Raw genomic sequence first — 27,848 nt, 5'->3', positions numbered from 1 at the left:
GCCAAATGACCCCTAGGGGTGGGGAGGAACCTCCGCCACCCCCAGATTGAGAAACATTGGTTTGTGTGAATTGGTATTATAACCTTGCCTAAAAAGAAGCTACAATGTATTGACACTTGTTTCCTACAAAGGAAGTTTAAAGGCGGCAGAGCTCGCAAGTTGCCAGTTAAAAAATTCATCTGCATATGGCTGATTCACTTTGTTTTACAACAGAAGCTAACAGTACTGTGAAGCAATTATACAACAATAAAGATCTGTTTAAAAAAAAAATCACCCAAAGTCCTTTAATGTTGAGTGTGAACTCCTCTTTGGAATTTTAAGTTCTGAGGTTTGCTCATTGGTACTGCTGACACTGAAAAATAATCGTTTCACAGTATTTGACTGGTACCATATTTTATCTATGGAGCGGAGTTCAGGGAGGCTTACTTCTTGATATCAATGAACTAAAGTAAGCACTTGAAGTTTATTAAACTGATTATTAGATTCACTGATACACCAATAATTAACAATTCCCTTTAGCCATATTCTTTCCCTACTCCAGGATTTCTAGTTGGACGCGTCCTTAAATAAGGTTTCCTAATTCTGTAGCATTTTGACAGTTAACACCTGTTAATGCTCGGCAGAACTTTCTGACCAGTAGTGAGTGATGAATTATTACCTTTAGTAAGACGGAACTATTTGCTCTGTAATAAAGCAAAACATTTAATTATTTACATTTTTAATACAATTTTAAAATCCTGGATCCCAAGAAGTCTTGGCTAGAACTTCCTTTTCTTCATAACAGACAATATCATCTCCCACTTTAAATTCTATCTTTTCTTCATCCAAACTAAGACCACAATCCATTCCAGTTTTGATGACTGAAATATCATCTTTATGGTGTTTCAGTGAGATTAATGAGCCTTAAAAAAGAGAAAAAAACTTATGGTTCATATAACTCAAATAAGTACCCAACAAGTGCAGTTGTAGTCTGGTGTTAAAAGGAAAAAATTACACTGAAATTCTCACAGATTTTACAGTCCTGTCATGTTAAAAGATGGACAAAATACCAGGGAAACCAAAGAAAAATGAAGTTTGCTATAAACAAGATGTGATTTGTAGCGAAAAGTACTGTCTCCCTTTTCAAAGGTTAACACTTTACAGGGGATGGGGGTTATACTCAGGACTTGAAGAATGAGTTACACCAGGATGAAGACGAGGCAGGCACAAGCTTGTTAAGAAAGGATGAAAATATAATGATGTGGATCCAAGTGTAGGAGAGACATGGCTGGAAAGGTAGTTTGGGGCCAATTTTTAGAACCTTAGAAAGATTTGGGGACTAACAATCCTGGGAGAGTCATTAGGACTGGAGGCCAGATATGAGTTAGCAAGAAGTGGCCTGAACTAGGATTATGGGAGTGAAAGATTTCAGTTACCCAGGATCATCAGGTTTTGGTGACTGGATATGATATTATAGAAAGAGTTTTATGTTGCTTACCCTTCCAAATAACATGTCCATTACGTATTAATTTAAATTTTTTTTGTTTTTCTAACTGTCCCTTTTGGACTCTGCAGCCGGCCACAGGAACTTTTTTCTTCCCTTCTGTTATAGAGAAGGTAGCTAGTATAGAAGCCTCACCTTTAGGAAGAAGAGAACATTAAGTATACAGAAAACAAAAATTCTGAGAAATACATAATATCTGACATTCGGCAGAGTAACAGTTAAAGGTGTGAGAAAAATTACAAACTCGTGCAAGAAAGTCCTAATTTTCTCTAACTCAACCAACTTTACTTTCCTGGCCAATATTAGAAATAAAAACATGAAAATCCTTGGGTATTCTTGGAAAAGAAAATCAACAAAACTACATGTGCTTACCAAAAGAATGAAAAATAAATGAAATGTTCACTTTTTTGGATGAATAAAATGCAATAGAAGATGCTATCAGTTGATAAGATTAGTATAATTCCTGTCTGCTCCATGAAAACCTGATTTTCAGTTGTCCCTCAATATATTTTCTTGAATGGACCATCCCTTGTTGCCTGATTTATTTTTAATCTCACCATGGGTAATTTATATACACTTAAGAGTACTAATTCTGTGAGTCAGCTTAATTTTTTTTTACTGACTGAAATTTAAAACAAATTCCAATAATGACACGGAACCACACACTATAATGTACCAGTTTCTAGAATTAGTGTTATTTGGTGCTCTCACTTACTCCTGGAAACCCTCATATGACTCAGTTTTCCAAATTGCTCTTAGCACAAGAACATACAAATCTCTGTGTGATCATGTTAAGTAGGTCAGAAAAGCCTAAAATAAATCTGTACTGTGGACCAAAAATGCAAATACTGAGTCTCATCATGAGGAAACAGACAAATCCAAATTAAAGTACATTCAACAAAATCACTGGCCTATATACACGTCAAAAATGTCACGGTCAAAAGACTGAAGAACCTAATCTGTGATCCTGGACTGAGGGAAAAATATATATTTATAAAGTACATTATATAGGGACAATGAACAAAATTGGAACATGGACTGTGACTTAGAGTATTAACGTTCAATTTCCTGAGTTTGATACTTGTTGACTTAGATAAGAGTATTAATGTTCAATTTCCTGAGTTTGATACTTGTTCTGCAGTTTTATACGAGAACATCCTTGTGTTTAGGAAATGCAAATATTTACGGGCAAATGAACACAATATCTCAAATTTACTATCAGATGGCCCAGAAAAAAAATGTGTGTGTGTGTGTGTGTGTGTGTGTGTTTGAAGGGGGAGGACTAAAACAAATGGGGCAAAATGTAAACAACTGGTGAAGTGGGAGGGAGTTGCTTATACTTCTCCAGTAGTTTTTCTGGAAATATAAAACTATCATCAAAATTAAAAGTTAACCAAAAATATCCGGATGTGGGGAGGAAAGAGAAGAGATAAACTGATTCAGTCCATCTGAAATAAATTTAGCCGTTAAACTGGCCAAGGGATATGTTAGAAAAAAATATTTTTAAATGTTTAATATTTAAATGTAAATTTTCTTCTCATGGTGGATTTCTTTGCCAGCTGCTGGACAAAATCAATGGCTCCTTCCACAACACTGTTAATAATGTTTATGCCTCCCATCCCAGTCTACTCTGTATTACAATTAGTGGTTTATGTCTAACTAGAGGGCAAGTTCTTACTGCCTTATTTGCCTTTGTATCCTCACAGCCAAAAGCACAACACCTTGCAGAGGGCAGGTGTTTATAATTCATACGAAGTTACACTGAACCTTTATCTATAGTAGTCATTTTTTTCTAGAACACAGGATATGTGTTGGAACAGTGAACATATTTAAACAGCAAAATACATTTCCCTTAAACTTTGCTTTCAAGTGTTATTTACAGCAGGTTAGATACGAATGTTTAAACATTCAGTGAACACTCACCTATTGTGTGCTCTTCCACAATGCAGGGCAATCTACTGCTCAGTTCCTCCTGCAAATCTTCAATAAGACGGTAAATGATTTTGTGAAGTTTAATTTTTACTCCTTTTTTTGCAGCCGACTGCTGGATAACATTGCCTGCATTCACATTGAAGCCATATATAACACCTGGAAAGCATAAATACAATAAAGTAGCACAAATATTGCATTAAACAGTTTGTCTTCCAAGCAAAAACTCAAATCTAAATTTTTTGCTTCTATGTAAATTAAAAGTGAGTAGGAGAGGTAAATTCTATATTTTTTTTCTCATGAAAACTAGTTAATTTTTTAAATTAATGAAAGGATTTTATAAATTCTATTGTGGCTTATTAAACAAGGAAGATTTCTTTATGATTTTTAAATCCAATCATTTAAGGAACATTATTTTAAATGACCATTATGTGCAAGGCAATATGCTAAACGAAGCTTTCATACCAGAGAAATAAAAAAATGATTAGAACTGAAATACTACATTATTTTAATAACAATTCTGTTATTAATTATAATCTTATAGTCTACAACTTTTGTTGTTTGCTCTTAGATATTCAGCTGGCCAAAAGATATTCAAAAAATACAGATGACCCTTGAGCAACACAGGTGTTAGGGGCACCAATCCTCCGTGTAGTTGAAAATCCGAGCATAATTTATGGTTGGCCCTCCATATAAATGCGGTTCCTCCACATCCGAGGAGTTAACCAACCTTGGATCTTGTAGTACACTGTAATATTTACTATTGAAAAAATCCACGTATAAGTGGACCCGCAGTTCAAACCCGTGTTGTTCAAGTGTCAACTGTAGTTACTTAATTGGTAAAGTTCAAGAGTTGTTTAAGAAATGAAAGAAGTTCCATGGAGCTGACCATTTTACCAAAGAACAAATAATGTATTTAACTGCAAATACCTTGGGGGTGTGAAAAAAAATTTATGCAAATGGCTTAATCAGGAGAAAAACAGAACCACCTTGAAAGTCTTATTATCATTAAGAAATCATTCAATGCATCATACTATCTGCATTAATAGAAAAGTCAGTGCCCATAAAATACTTTGAAATAACCAACATTATTGAAAACATCTTTTCAGTAGTAGAGGTAACATCTAATTCTAATCAAGTTAGGTCATGAAGTACCCCCTTCCTAAATGATTCATTAATCACTCAATAACACTGGTGCTTTGCCTAAATGTTAAACCTAGTTAAAGCGACAGTCATGCAGTCATGAGTCCCCTTTCCGTGTATCGTAAGTTTGACTCACAAACAGTCCCCTTGTCTTCAAGGCATATAAAGCTAAAAAGAGCTTTTGATTTAAGAAAAATATAATTTGTAAAATTATAAGTAAACAAAAATAGGCAACCAAAAGTAAAAGATGAAGGAAAGTACTGAGTAGGCTGATTGCAGATTAAAGAGCATTCAAAAAGTCTAAATGAAAGAGAGAGAGAGAACCAAGCCTGGGTTGGGGGGGAACCTGGAAGTGGTGAGGAGGCAGTAATGGTACATTCAAGAAATACTACTGGGGCTTGAAATAGTTCCCCAAAGTTTCAGTACAACAATGACAGCCACAGTGGAGCTGTGGCTGCAATACTGCACATCCCATTTGCCCTCAATCACTAGCTGAGACTGAACTGCAACAGGAAGGGGGATACCGATGGGGGTAAAATGTCAGGTGTGACTAGCCCAGCAAGAAAAGACAGAAGCAAATGGTTCAGAGTATGCTCTAGGGAACACAGTTAAACAAACAGGAAATGGAATCCTCACCATGAAATGTTTCAGCAAGGTTAACATCATTTTCACTAATATCACCCACACCAGAATGTACTAACTCTAGTTCACACTCATGTGAAGCATCATAGGTATCCATAATGTTCAAAATGGCCTCTACGGAACCGTCAACATCACCTAAATGCAGCAAAAGTTTAAAATTATTGGTGATAGCAGTTAGAAATTAACAGACACAAAAATGACAATAATCTATTTAAAGGAATAATAGGAATAGCATTTACCACAAAATCCACTTTTCTTTAGCATTATAAATATCTACTTAACTGAATAAAGTATAAAGAACCAAATGTACATTTACAACAAAATCCACTAGATAAATGTTTACTAAGGAAATCTCCCCCAGTGAGGGGGTGGGCAAAAAGGGTGAAGAGGGTCAAAAGGTACAAACTTCCAGTTATAAAGTAAATATGTCATGGGAATATAATATGCAGCACGGTGACTATAGTTAATAACACTGCACTGCATATTTGAAAGTTGCTAAGAGAGTAGATATTAAAAGTGCTCATCACAAGAAAAAAAAACTTTATAACTAAGGATGGTGACAGATGTTAACTAGACTTATTATGGTGATCATTTCACCATATATGCAAATACTGAATCATTATGAAACTAATATAATGTTACATGTCAAGTATATCTCAATTTTTTAAAATTCCCCCCCAAAATACTGAAATCATTTTGGCTTAAATTTAATGGCCCAAATTAATTGTGAGAATGACGAAATACATATATTCCTAAAATGAGATGTAAAGTAAAATCTTTTAAAAGTCACCTTTAATAATTATAGGAAGTACATTTGAATCTCCTCCTGCTTTTTCTTTTGGCTTTAAGGGTTGCTGCTGTTTTTTTATTTTGTACTTTATAAATGACCTCGCCTTCCAGTGCAAAGTGCCATACTTCTCGCGGGCTTTCCGATGTGCTTCTTGGTGTTCCTTTCGTTTTTCTTCTATTAATTCCAGATCCTCTTTATTTTTCTCCTGTTCTTGCTCATACTTCCTCCAGTGAACAACTTCACGTGCCCTTGGCTTTATAGGGGAAAAAAAAAAAAAGGGAATTATTTAACTAAATAGAAACCAGTAACTGCTGGTTTTTTCCTCCACTATGAAATTAGCCTAGCTCATATATGAAACCACTAATTTTAAAGTTTTAAGAAACTTACAAAACTTTTATATGGAGGCTTTGTGTAAATTTGAAATTATTTAAAAATCTTATCTCAAATTTTAAAAGCCAAATTTTACAGCCAAACTCTAAAATGACATCACTAGCCCCCCCCTCACAGCCCGTTATAGTACTGAATTATTTATTACTTATTTGGTATAACATTATAGATTGATATTTTAAATCATTATATCATATCTACTGTAGAGGAATTAAGCTTGATATACCTCAGATTCTACTTCAAGAATTTCATCTCCTGCAGAAGGGAAGTCTCTCCAGCCTATAATTCCCACTGGCATGCTGGGACAGGCCTCATTGATTACTTTGTCATTTTCATCAAACATTAAGCGTACTTTTGCCCAACTCTTTCCAGCAACCAGAATGGAGCCTTTTCTCAAAGTTCCTCTTTGAATTATAGCTGTAGTAACAGGACTAATATGAAAATAAAAGTATATACTCTTAATGCCATAATCATGATGTAATGGCACTTTCTCAGTAAAGATATCTTTATGAGATTAAAAAATATATAATTTGAACACACAGGGTTAATTCCACCACTTCTCAACTTCTCAAACAGTTTTTCATACTATAAAGACATTTCTTCAAAATTACAAGCTAAATGTCCATCAATGGAAGAATGGATAAAGAACATGCAGTATATATGTATAATGGAATATTGTAAAACCTTAAAAAAAGAAAATCCTGTCACATGCTAGAATACGCATGAACCTCCTGGACGAACATATGCTAAATGAAATAAGCCAGTCAAAAAGGACAATATTACATGATTCCACTCATATGAAGTATCTAAAGTAGCCAAAATCATGGAAACAACTACTGAAAGATAGCTGCCAAAGGCTGGGTGGAGGAGGGCGGGGAAATTAGTGCTTCATGGGTACAGAGTTTGTTTTGCAAGATGAAAAAGTTCTAGAGATCTGTTGCACAACAATATGAATATACTTAATACTACTAAACTGTACGTTTCAAAATGGTTAAGATGGTAAATTTAATATTATGCAATTTTTACAATTAAAAAAAAAGAAAACAAAAAACATTTCTTGTAAGGTTATGGTAGTGAAGGGTGCAGACAGCTAAGTGTTCTGACAGAATCCTAATCTCCTTTCTATAATTTGTTAAGCAGTGAAAAGACCTCTTTTGCTAATAGGGAGGGAAATTAAAGAAGAGAACACTGTTCCAACAATCTTACTATATATTAATGGGTAAGAACATAAAGAATTTAGAAACCCTAAAATGCAACAATTGCCATTTTATTCCAAGTTATGTTAGTCTATAAGGCTTTAGCAATTCAGTTAAGACAGTGGGGAGAAAAAAAGATACCAAGCAAATTGAACTACTAAGTCACCTAAATATGACTACTAAATGTATACACATATTTGCTAAGATCTACTGATAACTGCATGTTTGTGTTCTGTGTGCCAGTGCAATAAAATACTTCTTATTTTTATTTAAAAAATATATATATATATTTTTGGCTGCACCGCAGCGGCATGCAGAACTTCCCCAACCAGGCGTCGAACCCGTGCCCCCTGCAGTGGAAGCGTGGAGTCTTAACCACTGGACTGCCAGGGAAATCCATATTTTTTAAAACAAATGCTTTGAAAATATTGTTCAGGGACTAACAATAATGTGCAATAAACATAAGATACTGTTATATAATCAAGTCACAAAAACAATAAAATAAAATTATTAGAAAGCAACCATTTTAACAGACGTACCCTCTTCCTTTGTCTGTGAAAGATTCTATTACTGTTCCTTCAACTGGACCAGTAGGGTCTGCTTTCAATTCTAACATTTCTGCAAGAGCAATTGTTGCCTCTGCCAAAGCCATCATGTTATCGCCCTTTAATAACAAAAAACCTGTTAATATGCATTAACAAATAATATCTGTAAATGTAAATACCAGGATCAGAAAGCCAAATAATTCTCGACAGTTACACTTTTCTCTTTAAGCATTAAAAACATGAATTACACAATACTACGAGACTAGGTATCAATTACAGGAAAAAAATCTGTAAAACATACAGACACATGGAGGCTAAACAATACACTACTTAATAACCAAGAGATCACTGAAGAAATCAAAGAGGAAATAAAAAAATACCTAGAAACAAATGACAATGAAAACACGACAAACCAAAACCTATGGGATGCAGCAAAGCAGTTCTAAGAGGGAAGTTTATAGCAATACAATCTTACCTCAAGACACAAGAAACATCTCAAATAAACAACCTAACCTTACACCTAAAGCAACTAGAGAAAGAAGAACTAAAAAACCCCAAAGTTAGCAGAAGGAAAGAAACCATAAAGATCAGAAATAAATGAAAATGAAATGAAGGAAAAAATAGCAGAGATCAATAAAACTAAAAGCTGGTTTTTTGAGAAGATAAACAAAATTGATAAACCATTAGCCAGACTCATCAAGAAAAAAAGGGAGAGGGCTTCCCTGGTGGCGCAGTGGTTGAGAGTCCGCCTGCTGATGCAGGGGACAACGGGTTCGTGCACCAGTCCGCTAAGATCCCACATGCCATGGAGCAGCTGGGCCTGTGAGCCATGGCCGCTGAGCTGCGCGTCTGGAGCCTGTGCTCCACAACGGGAGAGGCCACAAGAGTGAGAGGCCCGTGTACCACCAAAAAAAAAAAAAAGACTCAAATCAATAGAATTAGAAATGAAAAAGCAGAAGTAAGAACTAACACTGCAGAAATACAAAGGATCATGAGAGATTACTATAAGCAACTATATGCCAATAAAGTGGACAACCTGGAAGAAATGGACAAATTCTTAGAAATGCGCAACTTTCCAAGACTGAACCAGGAAGAAATAGAAAATATAAACGGACCAATCAAAAGCACTGAAATTGAGACTGTGATTAAAAATCTTCCAAGAAACAAAAGCTCAGGATCATATGGCTTCACAGGCAAATTCTATCAAACATTTAGAGATGAACTAACTCCTATCCTTCTCAAACTCTTCCAAAATATAGCAGAGGGAGGAACACTCCCAAAATCATTCTACGAGGCCACCATCACCCTGATACCAAAACCAGACAAAGATGTTACAAAGAAAGAAAACTACAGGCCAATATCACTGATGAACATAGATGCAAAAATCCTCAACAAAATACTAGCAAAAAGAATCCAACAGCACATTAAAAGGATCATACACCATGATCAAGTGGGGTTTATCCCAGGAATGCAAGGATTCTTCAATATACGCAAATCAATCAATGTGATACACCATATTAACAAACTGAAGAAGAAAAACCATAAGATCAACTCAATAGATGCAGACAAAGCTTTTGACAAAATTCAACACCCATTTATGATAAAAACCTCCCAGAGGGTAGGCATAAAGGGAACTTACCTCAACATAATAAAGGTCATATGTGACAAACCCACAGCCAACACCTTTCTCAATGGTAAAAAACTGAAAGCATTTCCACTAAGATCAGGAACAAGACAAGGCTGCCCAGTCTCACTGCCATTATTCAACATAGTTTTGGAAGTTTTAGTCACAGCAATCGGAGAAGAAAAAGAAATAAAAGAAATCCAAATCGGAAAAGAAGAAGTAAAGCTGTCACTGTTTGCAGATGACATGATACTATACATAGAGAATCCTAAAGATGCTACCAGAAAACTACTAGAGCTAATCAATGAATTTGGTAAAGTAGCAGGATACAAAATTAATGCACAGAAAATTCTTGAGTTCCTATACACTAATGATGAAAAATCTGAAAGAAAAATTAAGGAAACACTACCATTTACCACTGAAACAAAAAGAATAAAATAGCTAGGAATAAGCCTACTTAAGGAGATAAAAAACCTGTATGCAGAAAACTATAAGACACTGATGAAAGAAATTAAAGATGATACAAACAGATGGAGAGATATACCATGTTCTTGGATTGGAAGAATCAACATTGTGAAAATGACTATACTACCCAAAGCAATCTACAGATTCAATGCAATCCCTATCAAACTACCAATGGCATTTTTCATAGAACTAGAACAAAAAATTTCACAATTTGTATGGAAACACAAAAGACCCCGAATAGCCAAAGCAATCTTGAGAAAGAAAAATGGAGCTGGAGGTATCAGGCTCCCAGACTTCAGACTATACTACAAAGCTACAGTAATCAAGACAGTATGGCATTGGCACAAAAACATAAATACCGATCAATGGAACAGGATAGAAAGCCCAGAGATAAACCCACGCACAAATGGTCACCTTATCTTTGATAAAGGAGGCAAGAATATACAATGGAGAAAAGACAGCCTCTTCAATAAGTAGTACTGGGAAAACTGGACAGCTACATGTAAAAGAATGAAATTAGAACACTCCCTAACACCATACACAAAAGTAAACTCTAAATGGATTAAAGACCTAAATGTAATGCCAGACACTATACAACTCTTAGAGGAAAACATAGGCATAACACTCTATGACATAAATCACAGCAAGATCCTTTTTGATTCACCTCCTAGAGAAATGGAAATAAAAACAAAAATAAACAAATGGGACCTAATGAAACTTAAAAGCTTTTGCACAGCTAAGGAAACCATAAACAAGATGAAAAGACAACCCTCAGAATGGGAGAAAATATTTGCAAATGAAGCAACTGACAAAGGATTAATCACCAAAATTTACAAGCAGTTCATGCAGCTCAGTATCAAATAAACAACTCAATCCAAAAATGGGCAGAAGACCTAAATAGACATTTCTCCAAGAAGATATACATATTGCCAACAAACACATGAAAGAATGCTCAACATCATTAATCATTAGAGAAACACAAGTCAAAACTACAATGAGGTATCACCTCACACTGGTCAGAATGGCCATCATCAAAAAATGTACAAGAATAAATGCTGGAGAGGGTGTGGAGAAAAGGGAACCCTCTTGCACTGTTGGTGGGAATGTAAATTGATACAGCCACTATGGAGAACAATATGGAAGTTCCTTAAAAAACTAAATGTAGAACTACCATATGACCCAGCAATCCCACTACTGGGCATATATCCTGAGAAAACCATTGTTCAAAGAGTCATGTCCCACAATGTTCACTGCAGCTGTATTTACAATAGCCAGGACATGGAAGCAACCTAAGTGTCCACAGACAGATGAACAGATGAAGAAGATGTGGCACAGTTACACAATGGAATATTACTCAGCCATAAAAAGAAACGAAACTGAGTTATTTGTAGTGAGATGGATGGACCTAGAGTCTGTCATACAGAGTGAAGTAAGTCAGAAAGAGAAAAACAAATACCGTATGCTAACACATATATATGGAATCTAAAAAAAGAAAGAAAAAATGGTTATGAAGAACCTAGGGGCAGGACAGGAATAAAGATGCAGACGTAGAGAACGGACTTGAGGATACGGGGAGGGGGAAGGGTAAGCTGGGACAAAGTAAGAGTGGCATGGACTTATATACACTACCAAATGTAAAACTGATAGCTAGTGGGAAGCTGCCGCATAGTACAGGGAGTTCAGCTCAGTGCTTTGTGACCACCTAGAGGGGTGGGATAGGGAGGGTGGGAGGGAGATGCAAGAGGGAGGAGATATGGGGATATATGTATAGCTGATTCACTTGTTATAAAGCAGAAACTAACACACCACTGTAAAGCAATTATACTCTAATAAAGATGTTTAAAAAAAACCCAAAACATGAATTACCCTATTTGACAGAAGGAAAGAAGGAAGGGAGGGAGGAAGGGAGGGAGGGAAGAAGAGATAAGCAAGAAAATCCGACCCAGGGACTGATCTTGCAACGAACAGTGGCTATACATATATAGATAGATATTATATATATATATTATCCATCTATCTATCTATCTATATATATATATATTTTTAAGAATATCTACTAGAGTTTGTTAATACCCTTTTTTTTTGTGGTACACGGGCCTCTCACTGTTGCGGCCTCTTCCGTTGCGGAGTACGTGCAGGCCCAGTGGCCATGGCTCACGGGCCTAGCCGCTCCGCGGCATGTGGGATCTTCCCGGACCGGGGCACGAACCCGCGTCCCCTGCATCGGCAGGCGGACTCTCAACCACTGTGCCACCAGGGAAGCCGTGTTAATACCCTTTTATAAACACATGCTTCTTTCACCCTCTGTCCTCCATCTGTCTCTACAATTGTGTTTTCTTCCTCTCACTTTCTTTACAGTGCTACGTTACAATTGAAGTTCTATCCAATTGAACAAGCTTTCACTGATCTCATCTGATCCACTCAAGAATCCTGTAAAATAAGTAAATCAAACACTACTTACTCTTATTAAATAAATAAGGAGAAAAAGCACTGACTAGACCCAAACTATAACCTATACTCTGCAACTACCCAGCTGTACAACCTTGGAAAATCAGTTCACCTCCTGGATCACCTTTCCTCAACTGTAAAATGAAGGAGCTAGATTAGATGATTCTTTCACCTTTAATGATCTATGTCTACTATGCTTTCTAAGTCTCCAAGATCATGCAGCTGATTAACGGGTGATGGAACTGGAACTGATAGACAAGGGATTTTTCCATTCTCCATGTCAGCTAAGAGCTTGCTCACAACTGTTACAATATAAAGCAACAGAAACAACTGTAACAAAACTAACTAAACACTTTTCGTACCCATCTACTTATTCCTAGTATTTATTCCAATTTACAAAATGCTGCTCTGAAAAGCAGAGCTGGGGTTGTTTCTTTGCATGAAGAGTCCTCTATTCTTCATCAGAAAAGAAGGCCTCATCTTACTTCCCTGCCACTCTCTTACCTCCATTCCCAGGATTCATCTTTGCCATGCCTCCAAATTTGCCTAAGCAGCTTTACATCTATCTATCTACTCATCTAATATCTGGGCAGAAAAGGTGGTCATGTCTTCAAATGTTCTAATCTTGCCATCTGGTTTTCACATCGTAGTAACAATCAAGGTATAGTAGAAAGAAGACAAGTAAGGTGGCATTTTATGAGTTTCAGAGAAAAAGAGGCATAATTTTACTATTAACAGAGGCATAACTTCTAATCATCTTGGAGGTAACAAATTTAGGAAAAGTAAAGATAAAATGAGACTTAATTGGAGGAAGGTGGCCAAATAAAGTACAATTTCTTCATCTAATGATCAGAAGAAAAAAAGTCCATATTACGAGTAAACCATGGAATATGGTAAGAATGGACAAAAAAGGAAATTTTTACTTAGCAGCAACCTGTACAGGACAAGAGAATTGGAAAATGCTATCACAAAGCAGGTACTGAGCTTCCTTGGTGTATTTTATCCAGAAGAGAATAATTGGTAATTTAAAAGAAAATGGAATTCATCATAAATAACATTATAAAACTTACAGCAATTTAGTTCACAGAAACACTGAGTCAATCAATAACAAACTGAACCCAAATATTTCAACACTGTATTAGTAAAAAGTTTTGTTTAAATTTATCTTAAATGCCCTAAGACCTATTCTATAGTTTTTCACTTTAAAAACAAGCACTTTTTATTACCATCTGAATTTCGTTTCTGCTTAAAAGTCTTTATCCTACTATTATCCTATCCCCACATCATTCACCACTTATTCTCCTCATTCTAAGTACCTCGTAGTAAGAAAAGAATAGGTAAACCTGACCCCTCTGGATTGATGACTAATCTTTCTGAGCCTAATTTCTAATCTGCCAAACTAGGATAATGACACCAGCTTCGCCTAGTTCTCAGAGAATTTTTAAACAACAGCAGAAATTATGGATGTCAGAATGTTCTCGAGGTATAAGGCACTATGTGCATGATGTGTAGCACTCCCATCTGAACACACTGTCTCTGAGGTGCCGCACTTACCGTGAGTGCAGAAACATGCACTGCTTGAACGTCGCCTCCATAATCCTCACATACCACATCATAAGCTAGCAGTTCTTTTTTCACTTTCTCAGGATCAGCCTCAGCTTTGTCACATTTGTTTATGGCAAGGACAATAGGAACTGAAAGAGACAGAGTTAAGAAGAGTGCAAATGATGACACTTCAATTCCAGGTATTCACAATGAAAGATGCCAATGTTTTCTGGCTTTCTCTTGACCCAGCGGATGTATTTATCTAACAAAAGATCTAAAAAGACCCACTTTACACCCACCTACTCTGCTTTATACACATGAAGGATTCCAGATGAGAGATGTCAAAACTGCAATTATAAGATTCTGTATTAAGAATACGCAATTATGATTATTAAAAAACAAAAACAAAACACACAACAGTACTTAGCGTAGAGAAAGGACTATCCTTAAATCTGAAAGCAAGATCAGCAACTACACTAGAGATAATCTCCAGAAAAAAAAAAATCAAGAGAAGATTCTAATTCTAATACCACTACATCATTTGCCTCTTCTTTCCAGGAGTTCCCTGTTAAAACCCAACATCTCACCCTGGGGTGAAACTAAGTACCATTATTGTAAACTTTCTTTTAGGATTTACAGCAACTCTTTCTTCATACACACTTAGCTGAGTGACTGACACAAAGTAGATTCTCAATAAATGTTTACTTAATGAATGAACCAAATAATCTTATAATCTACTTGTCATTACTAAACATACCCTTTCATTAGAGAACTCACACAAAATTCTAGGAGATAATTCTCTGATTGAGTTTCACCAACTCTGCAATTTTCTCAGGTATCAAAGGAACAGAAATTGAAAATAGACACGAAAGAGCTATGCAATCCACAGCCTATTATTATGAAAAAGTACATTCTATATCGATCAGCTAGAACTTAACAGGCACCAAGAGAACAGGTACAGAAAGCATGATGTAAGGAATTCATCATATCTCAACCAACTGCTTTGTTACAGGGTCCCTGACAGATTTACCATTCTTATTTTTATTATATTCCCTAGGATCATTAAGAACATAGCCCATTCCACAAAGGTAGTTTTGAGGAATTAAAAAATAAAGAGAGGAACACAAGCTACAAGACCGGATTCCAAATGCAGGCATGTGCAAATTAACTGTAACTGGGGAAGTTCCTGCCACCCTCTGGGTCTTAGTTTTCATGTTGTGAGATGAAAAAAACACTGGACTAGATCAATGATTGTCAACCCTTTCTTTTTTTTCTTGCCAACAAACCTAGGGGAATATGATGCATTCCTTCAGGTACATTTTCTCAAGACAACAGTATTTTCTCAGTGGGTGTAGGGTCATATCACAATAAGAATGAATGTACAAAGTATGTGTGTGGGGTTTATTATTACAATTTTTTTTTTCTTGGCCACGCCACGTGGCTTGCAAGATCTTAGTTCCCCAACCAGGGATTGAACTCATGCCCTCGGCAGTAAAAGTGTGCAGTCCTAACCACTGGACTGCCAGGGAATTCCCTATTATTACAATTTTTAAATGGAGAAATAAGGGAGAATATAGCCAAGTATTTTCCAAAAGTTTCGATTTTATACCTTTGACCAAATAGGAACTTATTTAAAGCAGATGAGGGAAAAGTCTCTTTTAGAGAAGAATTCCAGATAATAAATGAATAAGGAATAACAATTAGAATATCACCACTTTGTAACTCCTAATGAATTGAGGTGATGGGTACATAGGGGTTCATTATTCTAGGCTTACTTTTATAGCTGTTAAACGTTAAAACGTTTTTTAAAAAGTCATTTGAGACTGTTAAATTGTCACACCATGCCAAGTAAGTAAACAGTAGAGGAAGGAATATACTTGTGGTCACAAGTCCCAAGTTGAATCCTGCTATACTCTTCTTAGTAGTTAATGTCTTTGGGAAAACAATTCAACTTTCTTTGCACCTTACCTGTAGAACAGGTATAATAATTCTGGGATTGCCAGGAAGATTAAATGAGCGACATGTAAAAACAGTGACTTTGTAGTAGATCCTTTAAAAAAAAGAAAGCAACTTCCTTCCTGATACATGTAAGTCAGCCACACAGTACCTTGAGCATCTTTGGCATGCTGAATGGATTCTACAGTTTGTTTCATCACTCCATCATCTGCAGCTACAACCAATATGATAATGTCAGTGACCTGAGCACCTCTGGCTCTCATTGCTGAGAAAGCAGCATGTCCTGGAGTATCAAGAAAGGTTATCTTTTCCCCAGAAGGCAGAGAAACTGTGGAAACAGAAATCCAAGAACTCTAAGCACTCAAATATATACTTCCTTAATACAAAGGAATATACATGACCTTATCAACACAATCAATAATTCTTCAAAATAATTTTATTCTTTCCATTAATCTTAATCAGAACAATGCATTTGGATCATCACTCCACAATGAAGAGTGATAACATACCAGTGAGACCTTTAGGGTTTTCTTTTCATGTAATAATTTCAAACTGAAACTCAACCTATTTCTAGAATATAACTATTTTCATACATGCACCAACTGGAATATATTCTGGAGAAAAAACCAGACTGATAGTTGTCTAGGCAGCCACTCCTGCATTAGCAAACACCAGCTGCACAACTGTCTTGAGCAACAGAGGCAATTTAGTACACAGTTAGAAGCTCAGGATTTGAGTTCAACAGCCTTGGGTTTGAATGCTGGCTTTGCCACTTTACTAGCTGTGTACTTTGAGCAAGTAACTCAACCTAAACAAGCCTCAGCCTCCTTATATGCACGTAGGAATACTAATACCTACCTCATGATGTTGCGAAGATAAAAAAAGATAAAGCATATAAGTGCTCAGAACAGTGCTGGGCACATGCTAGGCGTTCAGCAAATGACAGCTGTTACTCAATTATGAGTGGTAACATTATGACAACCTAGCACTGAAGAGTCTTAGGCTCATTAAACCAAACTAAGAATGAGCTAGAATACAAGAGGTATAACTTTCTTCTTATACACTGTACAAAATAACCTTTATTAACCACCAGCTCTACATTTCATCAAACCAATGGCTTTAGGCTTTCTTTTACTTTAAATTCATATATTTCATACGGTGACACTATTTTAAGAAAATAATATGTGGGGTTCCCAAGCACATTGTAAGGTGATCTGTGTTCATACCAAGAAAGGCACCAATGTGCTGAGTGATGCCTCCAGCTTCCATTGCTGCCACTTGAGTTTTTCGCAGTTTGTCAAGTAACGTCGTTTTTCCATGATCAACATGGCCCATTATAGTAACAACTGGGGACCTTGGTATTAATAAAGCTGGATCTGCCTGGGGCCTACAATTAACAGCAAAGGAGTTTCATTTCTTAAATATCAGAAACACTTTATAGCCAGTGAACTGATCTGCAGTTATCTCTGTGAACTACCATTAACAATAAAACCCAACATTTAGCTTTGATTAGACATAACTATTTTCCTCTTCTATACATACAATGACTTATGATAAAATAATAATGACTGCCCACCTACTGTAGGTATCTTCATAACAGTGAGCAAAACTGAAAAAAATTTTAAAATTCAGGATCAATATATACACTCAGCAAACTAAGAAAAATAACTCTTAGAGTTTTATAATATACTTTTTGATACTTTAAGCACTTTGAAGAAAAGTTTAACCTATACTCACACATCATTTTAATTGCAAAAGGAATTTTAAGGCAAATGTTTCCATTAAAAAGTGTGAATAAAACAATGTGGTCTCCTTCCCCCAATTTATACAGTTAAGTTTTACCTTTTTACAGCATCTTTATTTTCTCTGACTTTGTCCTGTTTTAATTTGCTCCATTTTAACTTCATCCCTGACTTCTTTATCACTTCTTTGATCCAGACTTCATCTAAATGTGAGTGTGCTTCTAGTGAATCTATGTCAACAGCAGTGTTCAATAAAGATTCATATACACAATCTGGGTGAAACAAAATAAAACCTTTTAGGATCACGAATTAAATGTTCCAGAAAGTGACCTCTATTGATAAACATCTATATAAACAATACACTCAATGAGAGGAATAACTATATAAGCTATCCGTTTCTCTAATGTTAACGAATCACAAAAAAGTTGAAAAGAAAATAATCTTTAAAATATGATACACGGAGTTCCCTGGCGGCCCAGTGGTTAATACTTTGCCTACCAATGCAGGGAGTGCGGGTTCGATTCCTGGTCGGGGAGTTAAAATCCCACATGCCTCGAGGCCAAAAAACCAAAACATAAAACAGAAGCAATATTGTAACAAATCCAATAAAGACTTTAAAAATGGTCCACATCAAAAAAAAAGGAAAAAAAATATGATACATTTATATTAATTGATATTTCTGCATATTCATAAATATTTGAATATTTACCATGTACCTTATGAACTACCTGAGCAATTAATAAAACATTAAATTGCATGTCGATTCTCATTATTCAAGGTAATTATGTTCTATAAACTCACTGGGAACAGTGAATTAGCAAATACTGAATCATTGCTCTGAAGGGAAATACAGGGTTACGTTCCTTCAGCCTCTGGTCACAACATTTTCATCAGCTATATCTTGTTTTATGTGTTTTTGTTTAAAGACACCTTATTCAATATATGTTGTTGATTCATTAACGTTATACTCACAGTCAACAGCACTATACTATAACTAATGCCTCAATAAAGCTTATCTAACACATGTATTTTCTCTGTAAGGCACATTACAGCCTTCTTGTAGTTAGTAACACTAAACAGCACTTCAGCACCATGCTGTGGGGCCATTTTAAACAGCGAAATCACCAAAAAAAAAGCACAAAAATGAGAAAAACGTGGCACTAAATAAACCACAAAAATGACACTTGTTTACAGTATGAGAGGAGAGAAGGCAGAGTGTTGCCTTGTTTGAACCTCAGCTAGTAATGCGTGATCAGGTCAGGCAACTCAAATTTTTCACCGCTCTGTGCATGTCCAGGAATGACTACAAAAGCATTTCAAGTGTCAATTTTGGGGCTACAAATACATTTTAGGGAATTCGCCAATTCAGAATCCCCAAATAATAAGGATTGACTATATTCACATATGTATATACATAAATATATGCACACACACACATACAGTATCACAGAATACATGTACACACTATTTATGTATCTATTTAGGATGTCCAAAAAGTAGCAAAACATAGGAAAAATAATTACTTGTTTTCATTTTACTTAATGTGCTTTAATTCCAGTCATATTTTCCTGTGGGTAATAAATAAAGTATCAGTGGTGATAATGAAATAACTAGTTTTATGCTTCCAGACTTTCAGTCACCCTATAAATATATATTTTGAGAGACAGATATAAAAGAAAGGCATCTTCAAACACGCAGAATATTACACTAAAAGAACTTCCTATTCAGTAGTGTGCTGGTAAATGTTTACTCTGAGGCTCCTAAAAAAAGGTCCTGATTTATAGCACTTCCCAATTTCCATGGTACAAATACCCGCCACCAGGGGTGCCCAACCCCGTTAGGAACCAGGACGCACAACAGGAAGTGAGCGGCTGGGGAGTGAGCAAAGCTTCATTTATATTTACAGCCGCTCCCCATGCTTGCATTACCACCTGAGCTGCGCCTTCTGTCAGACGAGCGGTGGCATTAGATTCTCATAGGAGCACGAACCCTATTGTACACTGCACATGCAAGGGATCTAGGCTGCAGGCTCCTTATGAGAATTTGATTCCTGATGGTCTGAGGTGGAGATGAGGTAGTGATGCTAGCGCTGGGGAGCGGCTGCAAATACAGATTATCAGAGAGAGGTTTGACTACACAGAGACCATAATAAACCAACTGCTTGCAGACTCAATTCAAAACCCTATCAGTGAGTGGCAAGTGAAAACAAGCTCAGGACTCCCACTGATTCTGCATTATGGTGAGCTGTATAATTATTTCATTATATATTACAGTGTAATAATAATAGAAACAAAGTACACAATAAATGCGCTTGAATCATCCTGAAACCATCATCCCCCCAACCTCACCCCCCGTCAGTGGAAAAATTGTCTTCCACAAAACCAGTCCCTGGTGCCAAAAAGGTTGGGGGCTGCTGTCCCCCACCACGTCTGACTTCAAGCCACCAATATGAAGTCACTGAACACAGAGATGAAAAGAGATGTGAAGCAGCACACTATTAAATAGTATTTCCACCATATAGGTACAATAAACGTAAATAACCTCAAGATCATAGATTAATAGTAAAATGTAGTAAAATAATTAAGAAGTGAAAATATTAATGAGTATTTATTTACCTCCATTTATGACTTAATTTTTTAAATGGTTGTGTTTACACCAGCTCACATAATTCCTTATAATTTAGCAATAGGCTCACAAACTGGTACAAGCCAGCCTCAGCACCTCACTGATCCTACTCCATAATAATGCCAAGAAATGCTTTCTTGTGTATTTCCCTACCACATTTTTCCCCAAGAAAACACATTTTAAATTAGGAGTATGGCACTATTGATACTATGTATAAAATAGACAACTAATGAGAACATACTCTTTAGCACAGGGAAATCTACTTAAGGCACTGTGGTGCCCTAAATGGGAAGGAAATCCAAATAAGAGGGGATAAATCTATATGTATAGCTGATTCATTTTGCTGTACAGTAGAAACTAACACAGCATTATAAAGCAACTATGCTTCAATAAAAATTAACTTAAAAAAATAAAAAAAATAAAACATAAATAAATTAGGAGTATGGGATTAACATATACACACTACTATATATAAAATAGATAATCAACAAGGACCTAATGTATAGCACAGGAAACTACTCAATATTCTGTAATAACCTATATGAGAAAAGAATGTGGAAAAGAATGGATATATGTATATGTATAACTGAATCACTATGCTGTACATCTGAAACTAACACAGCATTGTAGATCAATTATACTCTAATATAAAATAAAAATTAAATTAAAAAGAATGCTACAACATAAATTTCCTATATGGATATGCTCTCAGAAAACAATAAAACTCTAAACGTAAAAATTATGAGTACAATTCTGTTTCTAATAACGCTAAAAATCCTTAATAATCCAGTAACTATAGTTTTCCAATATGTTATCCTAAACTTTTGAGAGGTAGCTTATACATAGGGATAATCTTTTTCCCTCTACATTAAATGCATACAGTATCAACATATTATTTTATCTTTATCCAAGACTTAAATATTTACATGTAGAAAAGTACCCAAAGCATTTTAACCAGAAATATTACATCAATTTTCTTTTTTGGCTGCACTGCACAGCTTGCAGGATCTTAGTTCCCCCACCAGGGATTGAACCCACACCCCTGGCAGTGAAAGCGCAGAGTCCTGACCACTGGACCGCCAGGGAATTCCCACATCAAGTTATTTTAACTGAGCCGGGGCAGGGGTGTTAGGATGTATGTACATTGCTAATATAGCAGTTAAAAATATTCACCATATGAAAACTATCTTAAATTCAAAAGAGGTATGATTATAATATTAAATAAGTTTCAAATAGATAACTTTTATTTAAATCATAGCAAATCAGTTTTGGATTTAGAGCACTGATCCACAGGATTAAACCTGTATTTTAATTATTCTATTTATTTGGTGATACAAAGGAATTATGGTTATGCGTGTGTGTGTTAATGTTTAAAAAAAGAGAATTATCATTTAGCAATATGTAAGTACTCATGGATTAAATGATATATTAATAATTGTTATCACTGGCTCATGCAAACATTATGCTTATCATTCCATTCTTTCTGCTTTCATATATATATGAAAAATGCCAATAATAAAAAGTTCTAAAAATCAAGTCTGTTATCAATATCATTTATAAAATCATATCAATACAGTTTTCCTTGGAAAAATTCTGAATGACATGGCCATGTCCATTTGTTCTCTTAAAGTTTTCTAGTTATAAAATGATTACATAATCCAATGCAAAGTTTAAAAAAAACACAAGATAGAGTGCTAATTTTCTATTCTTTGTGAGGATGTACTGTCACAAATAGTGGTAACACTTTCAGGCAGGATACACATTAAAACTCTAGCTCTGCTGTGATTTACAAAATAACAATTCCTGAGAGAAAATCTGGTCTGTGAATAAGAGCATCTGCTCTGGAGCCATACTCCCTGGGTTCAAAATCCTGGCTCCACCACATAGTAGCTGTGAAATCCTGGGCAATTATTTATCCTCTCTATGCCTTGGTTTCTCAATCTATAAATGGGGATAATAATCATACCTGCTTCTAGAGAATTGTGAGAATTATATGAGTTAATACATATAAAGTATTGGTATATAGTAACAGCTCAATAAATATGTTATTAGTAGTAATTTTTTGCCAAGTCTGCTTCACTTGTTACTTTATTTTGTTACAATAATAAGCCATTTCAAAAAAAAAATAATAATAATAATATAAGCCATTTCTTGTTTACTAAATTTTAATGTCAGTTTATAATGAAAACGAAATGAAAATTTTGTTCCAACAATCCTAAATTGGTAATAAATACAGTAGTCCCTCAGTATCTGCAGGGGCATGGTTCCAGGACATCCCCTGAATACCAAAATACATGGACTTTATATATAAGTCCCTTATATAAAATGGCACAGTATTTGCATATAACCTACACACATCCACCCACATATTTTTTAAATCATCTTTAGACTACTTACAATAACTAATACAATGTAATGTTATAGAAACAGTTGCTGATGCATGACAAATTCAAGTTTTGCTTTCTGGAACTTTCTGGATTTTTTTTCTTTTTTTTAATATTTCTGATTCACGGTTGGTAGAATCCACGGATGCAGAACCCTTGGATACAGTGGGCCAATTACAATTTTTATTGAATTTCTAATAAAAATGGTATTATGAAAAGTTGTAGTTATGGACTTCCCTGGTGGTGCAGTGGATAAGAATCCGCCTGCCGATGCAGGGGACACGGGTTCGATCCCTGGTCCGGGAAGATCCCACATGCCACAGAGCAACTAAGCCCATGCGCCACAACTACAGAGCCTGTGCTCTAGAGCCCGCGAGCCACAACTTCTGAGCCCGCGTGCCACAACTACTGAAGCCCGTGTGCCTAGCACCCGTGCTCTGCAACAAGAGAAGCCACCGCAATGAGAAGCCCACGCACCGCAACGAAGAGCAGCCCCCGCTCGCTGCAACTAGAGAAAGCCCACGAGCAGCAACAAACACCCGACTCAGCCAAAAATAAATAAATAAATTTATTAAGGAAAAAAAATGTCGTAGTTATTACTACAAATATTTTTCTGCTGGCACTACACTACAGAAATTGTCAAAATGAGTGCAATTAGAGAATTATAGAGAAACAAAAGTAAAGTAAATGAGTATAAATACGGTCCCTCAGTCCAAAAGCATTCTTTGGACTTATTCTAATAGCCCACGAGATTTCTGAGCAAGAAAGGTTAGTTCAAATTAAAAAAATCTTTTCCACTTTTATTAAAAGCAAAATCTTAGAAAACTAGATTTGGTAAAGAGCCAAGAAACTAATTAGGATTTGTCATCTAAAGTGAAAAATATTGGAATTACTTAACATCTTTTTAAACCACTAGTCTAATTTTCATCCTTGAATGCCTTAATCTCACTGCAAATAAAATACCAGGTATTCCACGTTTCCATATTTTTCCTTATAAAATTATCTGGCTCACCTATGTCTTTTTCCATTGCTCTGGCCAGCTCCTCAACAGTCATTCCAATCCATACCTCCACCTCCTTTTTAGATTTTGTTGAAGATAGCTGAGATTTCTGCGATTTTTTTTCCTATTAAATATTCAGAACACATAAAGAAGGAAGAAAAAACTTTGAGATTTATTCTGGAATATCTACCACAGTCAGGGCTCCTATTTCTACCAACACTCCCATAAATTGTTAAACCTTAGACTAAAATTTAAAATCCTGATTCCTTAATTCACTGTTATACACTGATATAAATAAGCAAATTAATCAACATTACTAAACAACTAACTAGAGCCTCCCTTCTTCACAAAGATTTATTGCCTGGAACGTAGCATTAAGGCATAAAGATTTCAAAAATGACAAAATACTCAAAATGGATTTCTACTCATGGCTCTAGGCACTTTTATCTCAGATCAAATAACAGAGAAACTCAGAGAAATCTAGAACTACCTTCTTTGTCACCAGAAGCCTATGTTGAGATAAAGCGGTCCTGATGAGCGCATGTGTCTGCCAGGGCTGGGGGTACAGCTGAGCTGTCCACACCAGGTAAGCAGATGAAAACACGTGCCTCCACTGTGCCAACATTCTTCTTTGATACAGGCTGTGCAGCTGCCTACAAATAGTGTGAAATCGTAGCAAGTTCTCCAACTTAAGTATCTTCTGGTTCATGTTTCTCCTAGGAAAAAAGTTTTCAAATACTATTTTGGTTAATATTGAAATCAAGTTAGTAAATATTAATTGGATATCTACTACACACAAAACACTGTGCTAGAGTTACAACAATGAGTAAAACTGGGTTCTTGCCCTGAAAGAGCTCACAGTCCAGAGAGATGGAATTCCGTACTAAGTACTCTCTAGATATTAACTAGAACTATTGTTAATGTTCCTACCATAATAACACTGAAATACAATAACAAACTTATAAGGGTTCTTTTTTCACTCCTGAAACATCAACTAACCAAATCACAACTACAGTCATTTTTTTTTTAAATGCAAATTTGCACTCATCAACTCTTTGCCAAACATTCTTTGGGAGGATGGGGGGAGATTATCCCTAGTTTAATGTACAACTTCAAAACATGCTATAGGGCTTCCCTGGTGGCGCAGTGGTTGAGAGTCCGCCTGCCAATGCAGGGGACACGGGTTCGTGCCCTGGTCCGGGAAGATCCCACATGCCGCGGAGCGGCTGGGCCCGTGAGCCATGGCCGCTGAGCCTGCGCGTCCGGAGCCTGTGCTCCGCAACGGGAGAGGCCACAGCAGTGAGAGGTCTGCGTACCGTAAAAAAAAACAAAAAAAACAAAAAAAACAACATGCTATATAAGGACTCATTATCTGCCTTCTGTTAATCTCTCACTCCATCTCTTACGCTCTTATAGTTCCCTCACTCCTATCTCCCAAATTTTTGTTATTCTGTCTCACCTGTAATCTCCAACGTCTTCTAATCTTTGAAACTTTGCATATGCTCCCTCTACTTGGAACTGTCTTTCAACCCTAACATTTTCCCCTCTTCCTAACCCCCCCAAAAAAGATGCTTTAGAGTGGGAAGAAGGCACCCAATAAATATCTAATGAATAATGCCAATAAATACCTATTGAATAATGCCTTTTGAGTATTACTCTTGGGACAAAAGAAGAGTTTACTGAGAGAAAACCACAACAGACCTCAACAGTGTAGCTCAGAACTCAGTAGTATAGTCTTTTCCTCCTTGAGTCTTCTATTTCTTCTGATCACAACACTGCATTTCTACAGCTTTGCTTTTCAGTGTTTAAGGGAAGGAGCAACTAAAATAACATAAGTACTAGTTTTCTCCTCAGCAGACATTTCATGAGCACCATCTTCCAGGCACTGCATCTGAGGTTGTTGATTCAAAGTTTAATAAGCAAGAGTCCCTTCCTTTGGGGTCCACTGTCTTTAAAATGTTCCAATATAATGATTCTTAAACACCTCAAGAATGGCACATTTAAAGAATCTTATTTAGGTACATTTCCCTGAACTCAGAAGTAAAGGGTGCTCAGGAAGCACAGAATTCCTTAGGGAAAAAAAAATTTTTTTAATGACTCTAAAACCAGATTTAACAAGGACACAGATTAATACAACGGGAGGAAAAGTCCTACACGGAGATTAACCAAAGCACAACTATTTCACTGACGCAGGGATTCGAAAAACACATTGGGGGTCAATAAACCAAATACCAAAACTAAAAGGAACCTTACTTGCTACTTATTCCAAGCCCCTCATTTTAAAGAAAAGGAAAATGGAGTCCAGAGAGGTCAAAAAGCCTTCTCCAATGTCATACCGCTAGTTAATGACAGGACTAGAACCCAGGCTTTCTGACTCCCAATTCGGTGTTCTTTCGCCGCTAGTATATTCTTATCATGGAACCTGAAAAAGGATGTTGGAAATAATGTAGTTGCGCTGGTGAAAACGTCTGAATGAAACAGCTAGAAGCCTTGGGAGTTATCTGAAAGGTAAAAAGAAGTCACGGTAGAATGTCGGATCTAGGGTGGCTTCGCCTGGAACCCGAGCCCAAAAATCCTTGGGCACAGGGGAGGTCGGGGTGTGGAGGACACCTGCCGCGGCGCGCGGGGAGAGCAAGCAGCCGGCCGCTTCTGGTTGGATAGCGCTTTCGTTATGCCGAAAGTAACAATCACGTATGGATTAAGTGCACAATGGAAAGCCTCCCGAATGCGCAATGCGCATTGCTTGTCATCTGTGCCGCTAACACTTTAGGCCAAACAATACACGCCAACCGGAACGACACGGCTAAGAGACCCCACTCACTTAGCTCCTACGTAAGGTCCAGGACGCCGGAATTCTGACGCAGGGCAAAGATCACCTTCCGGACCCGGGAGGACTGTCAGTAGGCTAGTCCGTCTCAAAAATGGTCCCCCGCGGGCTTCCGGTGCCGCCGGAAGCGGTTCTACCCGGGACTCAGAAGTCCGATTTCGGAACAGCCCTGTTGCCGCTGGTACAGTCGCGGGGTGTACCCGGGTGACGTGTCAGCAGCGCGTTTCTGCAAAACCCTTCGCTTTCTAGGAAGTAAATTACTGCTACTCTGGGGTTGTGAGCGGCTTCGATGTGTACAACTCAAGGGAAAGTTAAACGGGGAAATGTGGGAGAAATTATAAGTCCTTAAAAGACATACTAACAAAAAGGGAAAAATGCAAGGGAACGTGGCGATAGACCCAGTTAGTACTGGGCGAGGAGCGCTTTCTTTTTCAAAAGTCACCTCGTGTGGGTGGCATTTAAAGTAATAAAGCTAGAGTGGGTTCCAATCCCAGCTCATCCCCACTTGTGTAGACTTGGGGACGTTATGTAAACTCTCTGTGCCTCCCCCCGCCCCCCATAGTCTGGCCGCCTAACTCATGGCCCTCCCCTTTTTTATGTTTGTCTCCCCAGTGCCACCGCAAAGATGTGTAATCAGTGTTGTTGAATGACTAAATGGAAACCTCTGTCCTGAAAATCTTTTTAATGAACCTAAACACTCACACCCTTGAAAACTATTGAAGTGCATTTCAATTGCTATCATTTTACTTACCTTTCACACTCACTGAAATGCCTATTTCTGCAAGAAAGTATTCTTTGCTCTCTCTGCCTTGCCAAGTAGTTGAGAAGCAGAAATTGATTGAACATCAAAGTAAGTCATACCTTTTTTTCCCAATATTAAAGTGAAAATAACCAATATGTTTCTAATCATGAAGAAAATACATACTAATCTGGAAAATTAAAGCAATACACTAAAAGATAGAAAGTGGAGGGAGGGAGGGAGAGCCAAAGCTGGAAACATTTGAGCAACAAAATAACACAGTATTAGATTATAACAAATAAATGGGGGAGAAGGGACAAATCCTCCTTACAGAAAAATTCCACATAATATATGTGTATAACTTCTACTAGGAGGTAA

At 36.6% G+C, this 27,848-nt stretch overlaps 1 protein-coding gene across 4 annotated transcripts; it reads right to left on the bottom strand.

The window, feature by feature from the left end:
- Nucleotides 1-31: 31 nt before the first annotated feature.
- On the bottom strand, nucleotides 32-26,798 carry MTIF2 (mitochondrial translational initiation factor 2). Of its 4 annotated transcripts, none has more exons than XM_060026596.1 (14): nucleotides 26,726-26,798; nucleotides 24,395-24,620; nucleotides 23,917-24,028; nucleotides 17,996-18,167; nucleotides 17,380-17,540; nucleotides 16,305-16,481; nucleotides 14,207-14,346; nucleotides 8,110-8,234; nucleotides 6,601-6,805; nucleotides 5,988-6,240; nucleotides 5,192-5,332; nucleotides 3,407-3,571; nucleotides 1,478-1,618; nucleotides 32-902 (listed from the first exon to the last, which is right to left on the bottom strand). In XM_060026596.1, exons 2-14 carry the CDS (start codon nucleotides 24,611-24,613, stop codon nucleotides 730-732), a joined length of 2,184 nt encoding a protein of 727 aa, XP_059882579.1. In that variant the 5' UTR covers nucleotides 24,614-24,620; nucleotides 26,726-26,798; the 3' UTR covers nucleotides 32-729. The 4 variants fall into 4 exon arrangements, with proteins under 4 accessions (XP_059882579.1, XP_059882576.1, XP_059882578.1 ...); XM_060026593.1 differs by lacking the exon at nucleotides 26,726-26,798 and adding an exon at nucleotides 25,606-26,699; XM_060026595.1 differs by lacking the exon at nucleotides 26,726-26,798 and adding an exon at nucleotides 26,158-26,699.
- Between the last annotated feature and the right edge of the window lie 1,050 nt (nucleotides 26,799-27,848).

Source organism: Delphinus delphis, chromosome 12, assembly GCF_949987515.2.
Source record: "Delphinus delphis chromosome 12, mDelDel1.2, whole genome shotgun sequence".
Lineage (NCBI taxonomy): Eukaryota > Metazoa > Chordata > Mammalia > Artiodactyla > Delphinidae > Delphinus > Delphinus delphis.
The sequence above is the reverse complement of the archived record's forward strand: the minus strand, read 5'-3'. Positions and strand labels throughout refer to the sequence as shown.

Excerpts from the sequence above, each read along its gene's own strand:
- MTIF2 (XM_060026596.1), bottom strand. The coding sequence starts at position 24,613 with ATGAACCAGAAGATACTTAAGTTGGAGAACTTGCTACGATTTCACACT. Across the intron at positions 18,168-23,916 it reads AGCAATGGAAAAAGACATAG|ATTGTGTATATGAATCTTTA; the intron begins GTGAGCCAGATA and ends TGTTTCACCCAG. Across the intron at positions 903-1,477 it reads TGGACATGTTATTTGGAAGG|GCTCATTAATCTCACTGAAA; the intron begins GTAAGCAACATA and ends CTCTTTTTTAAG.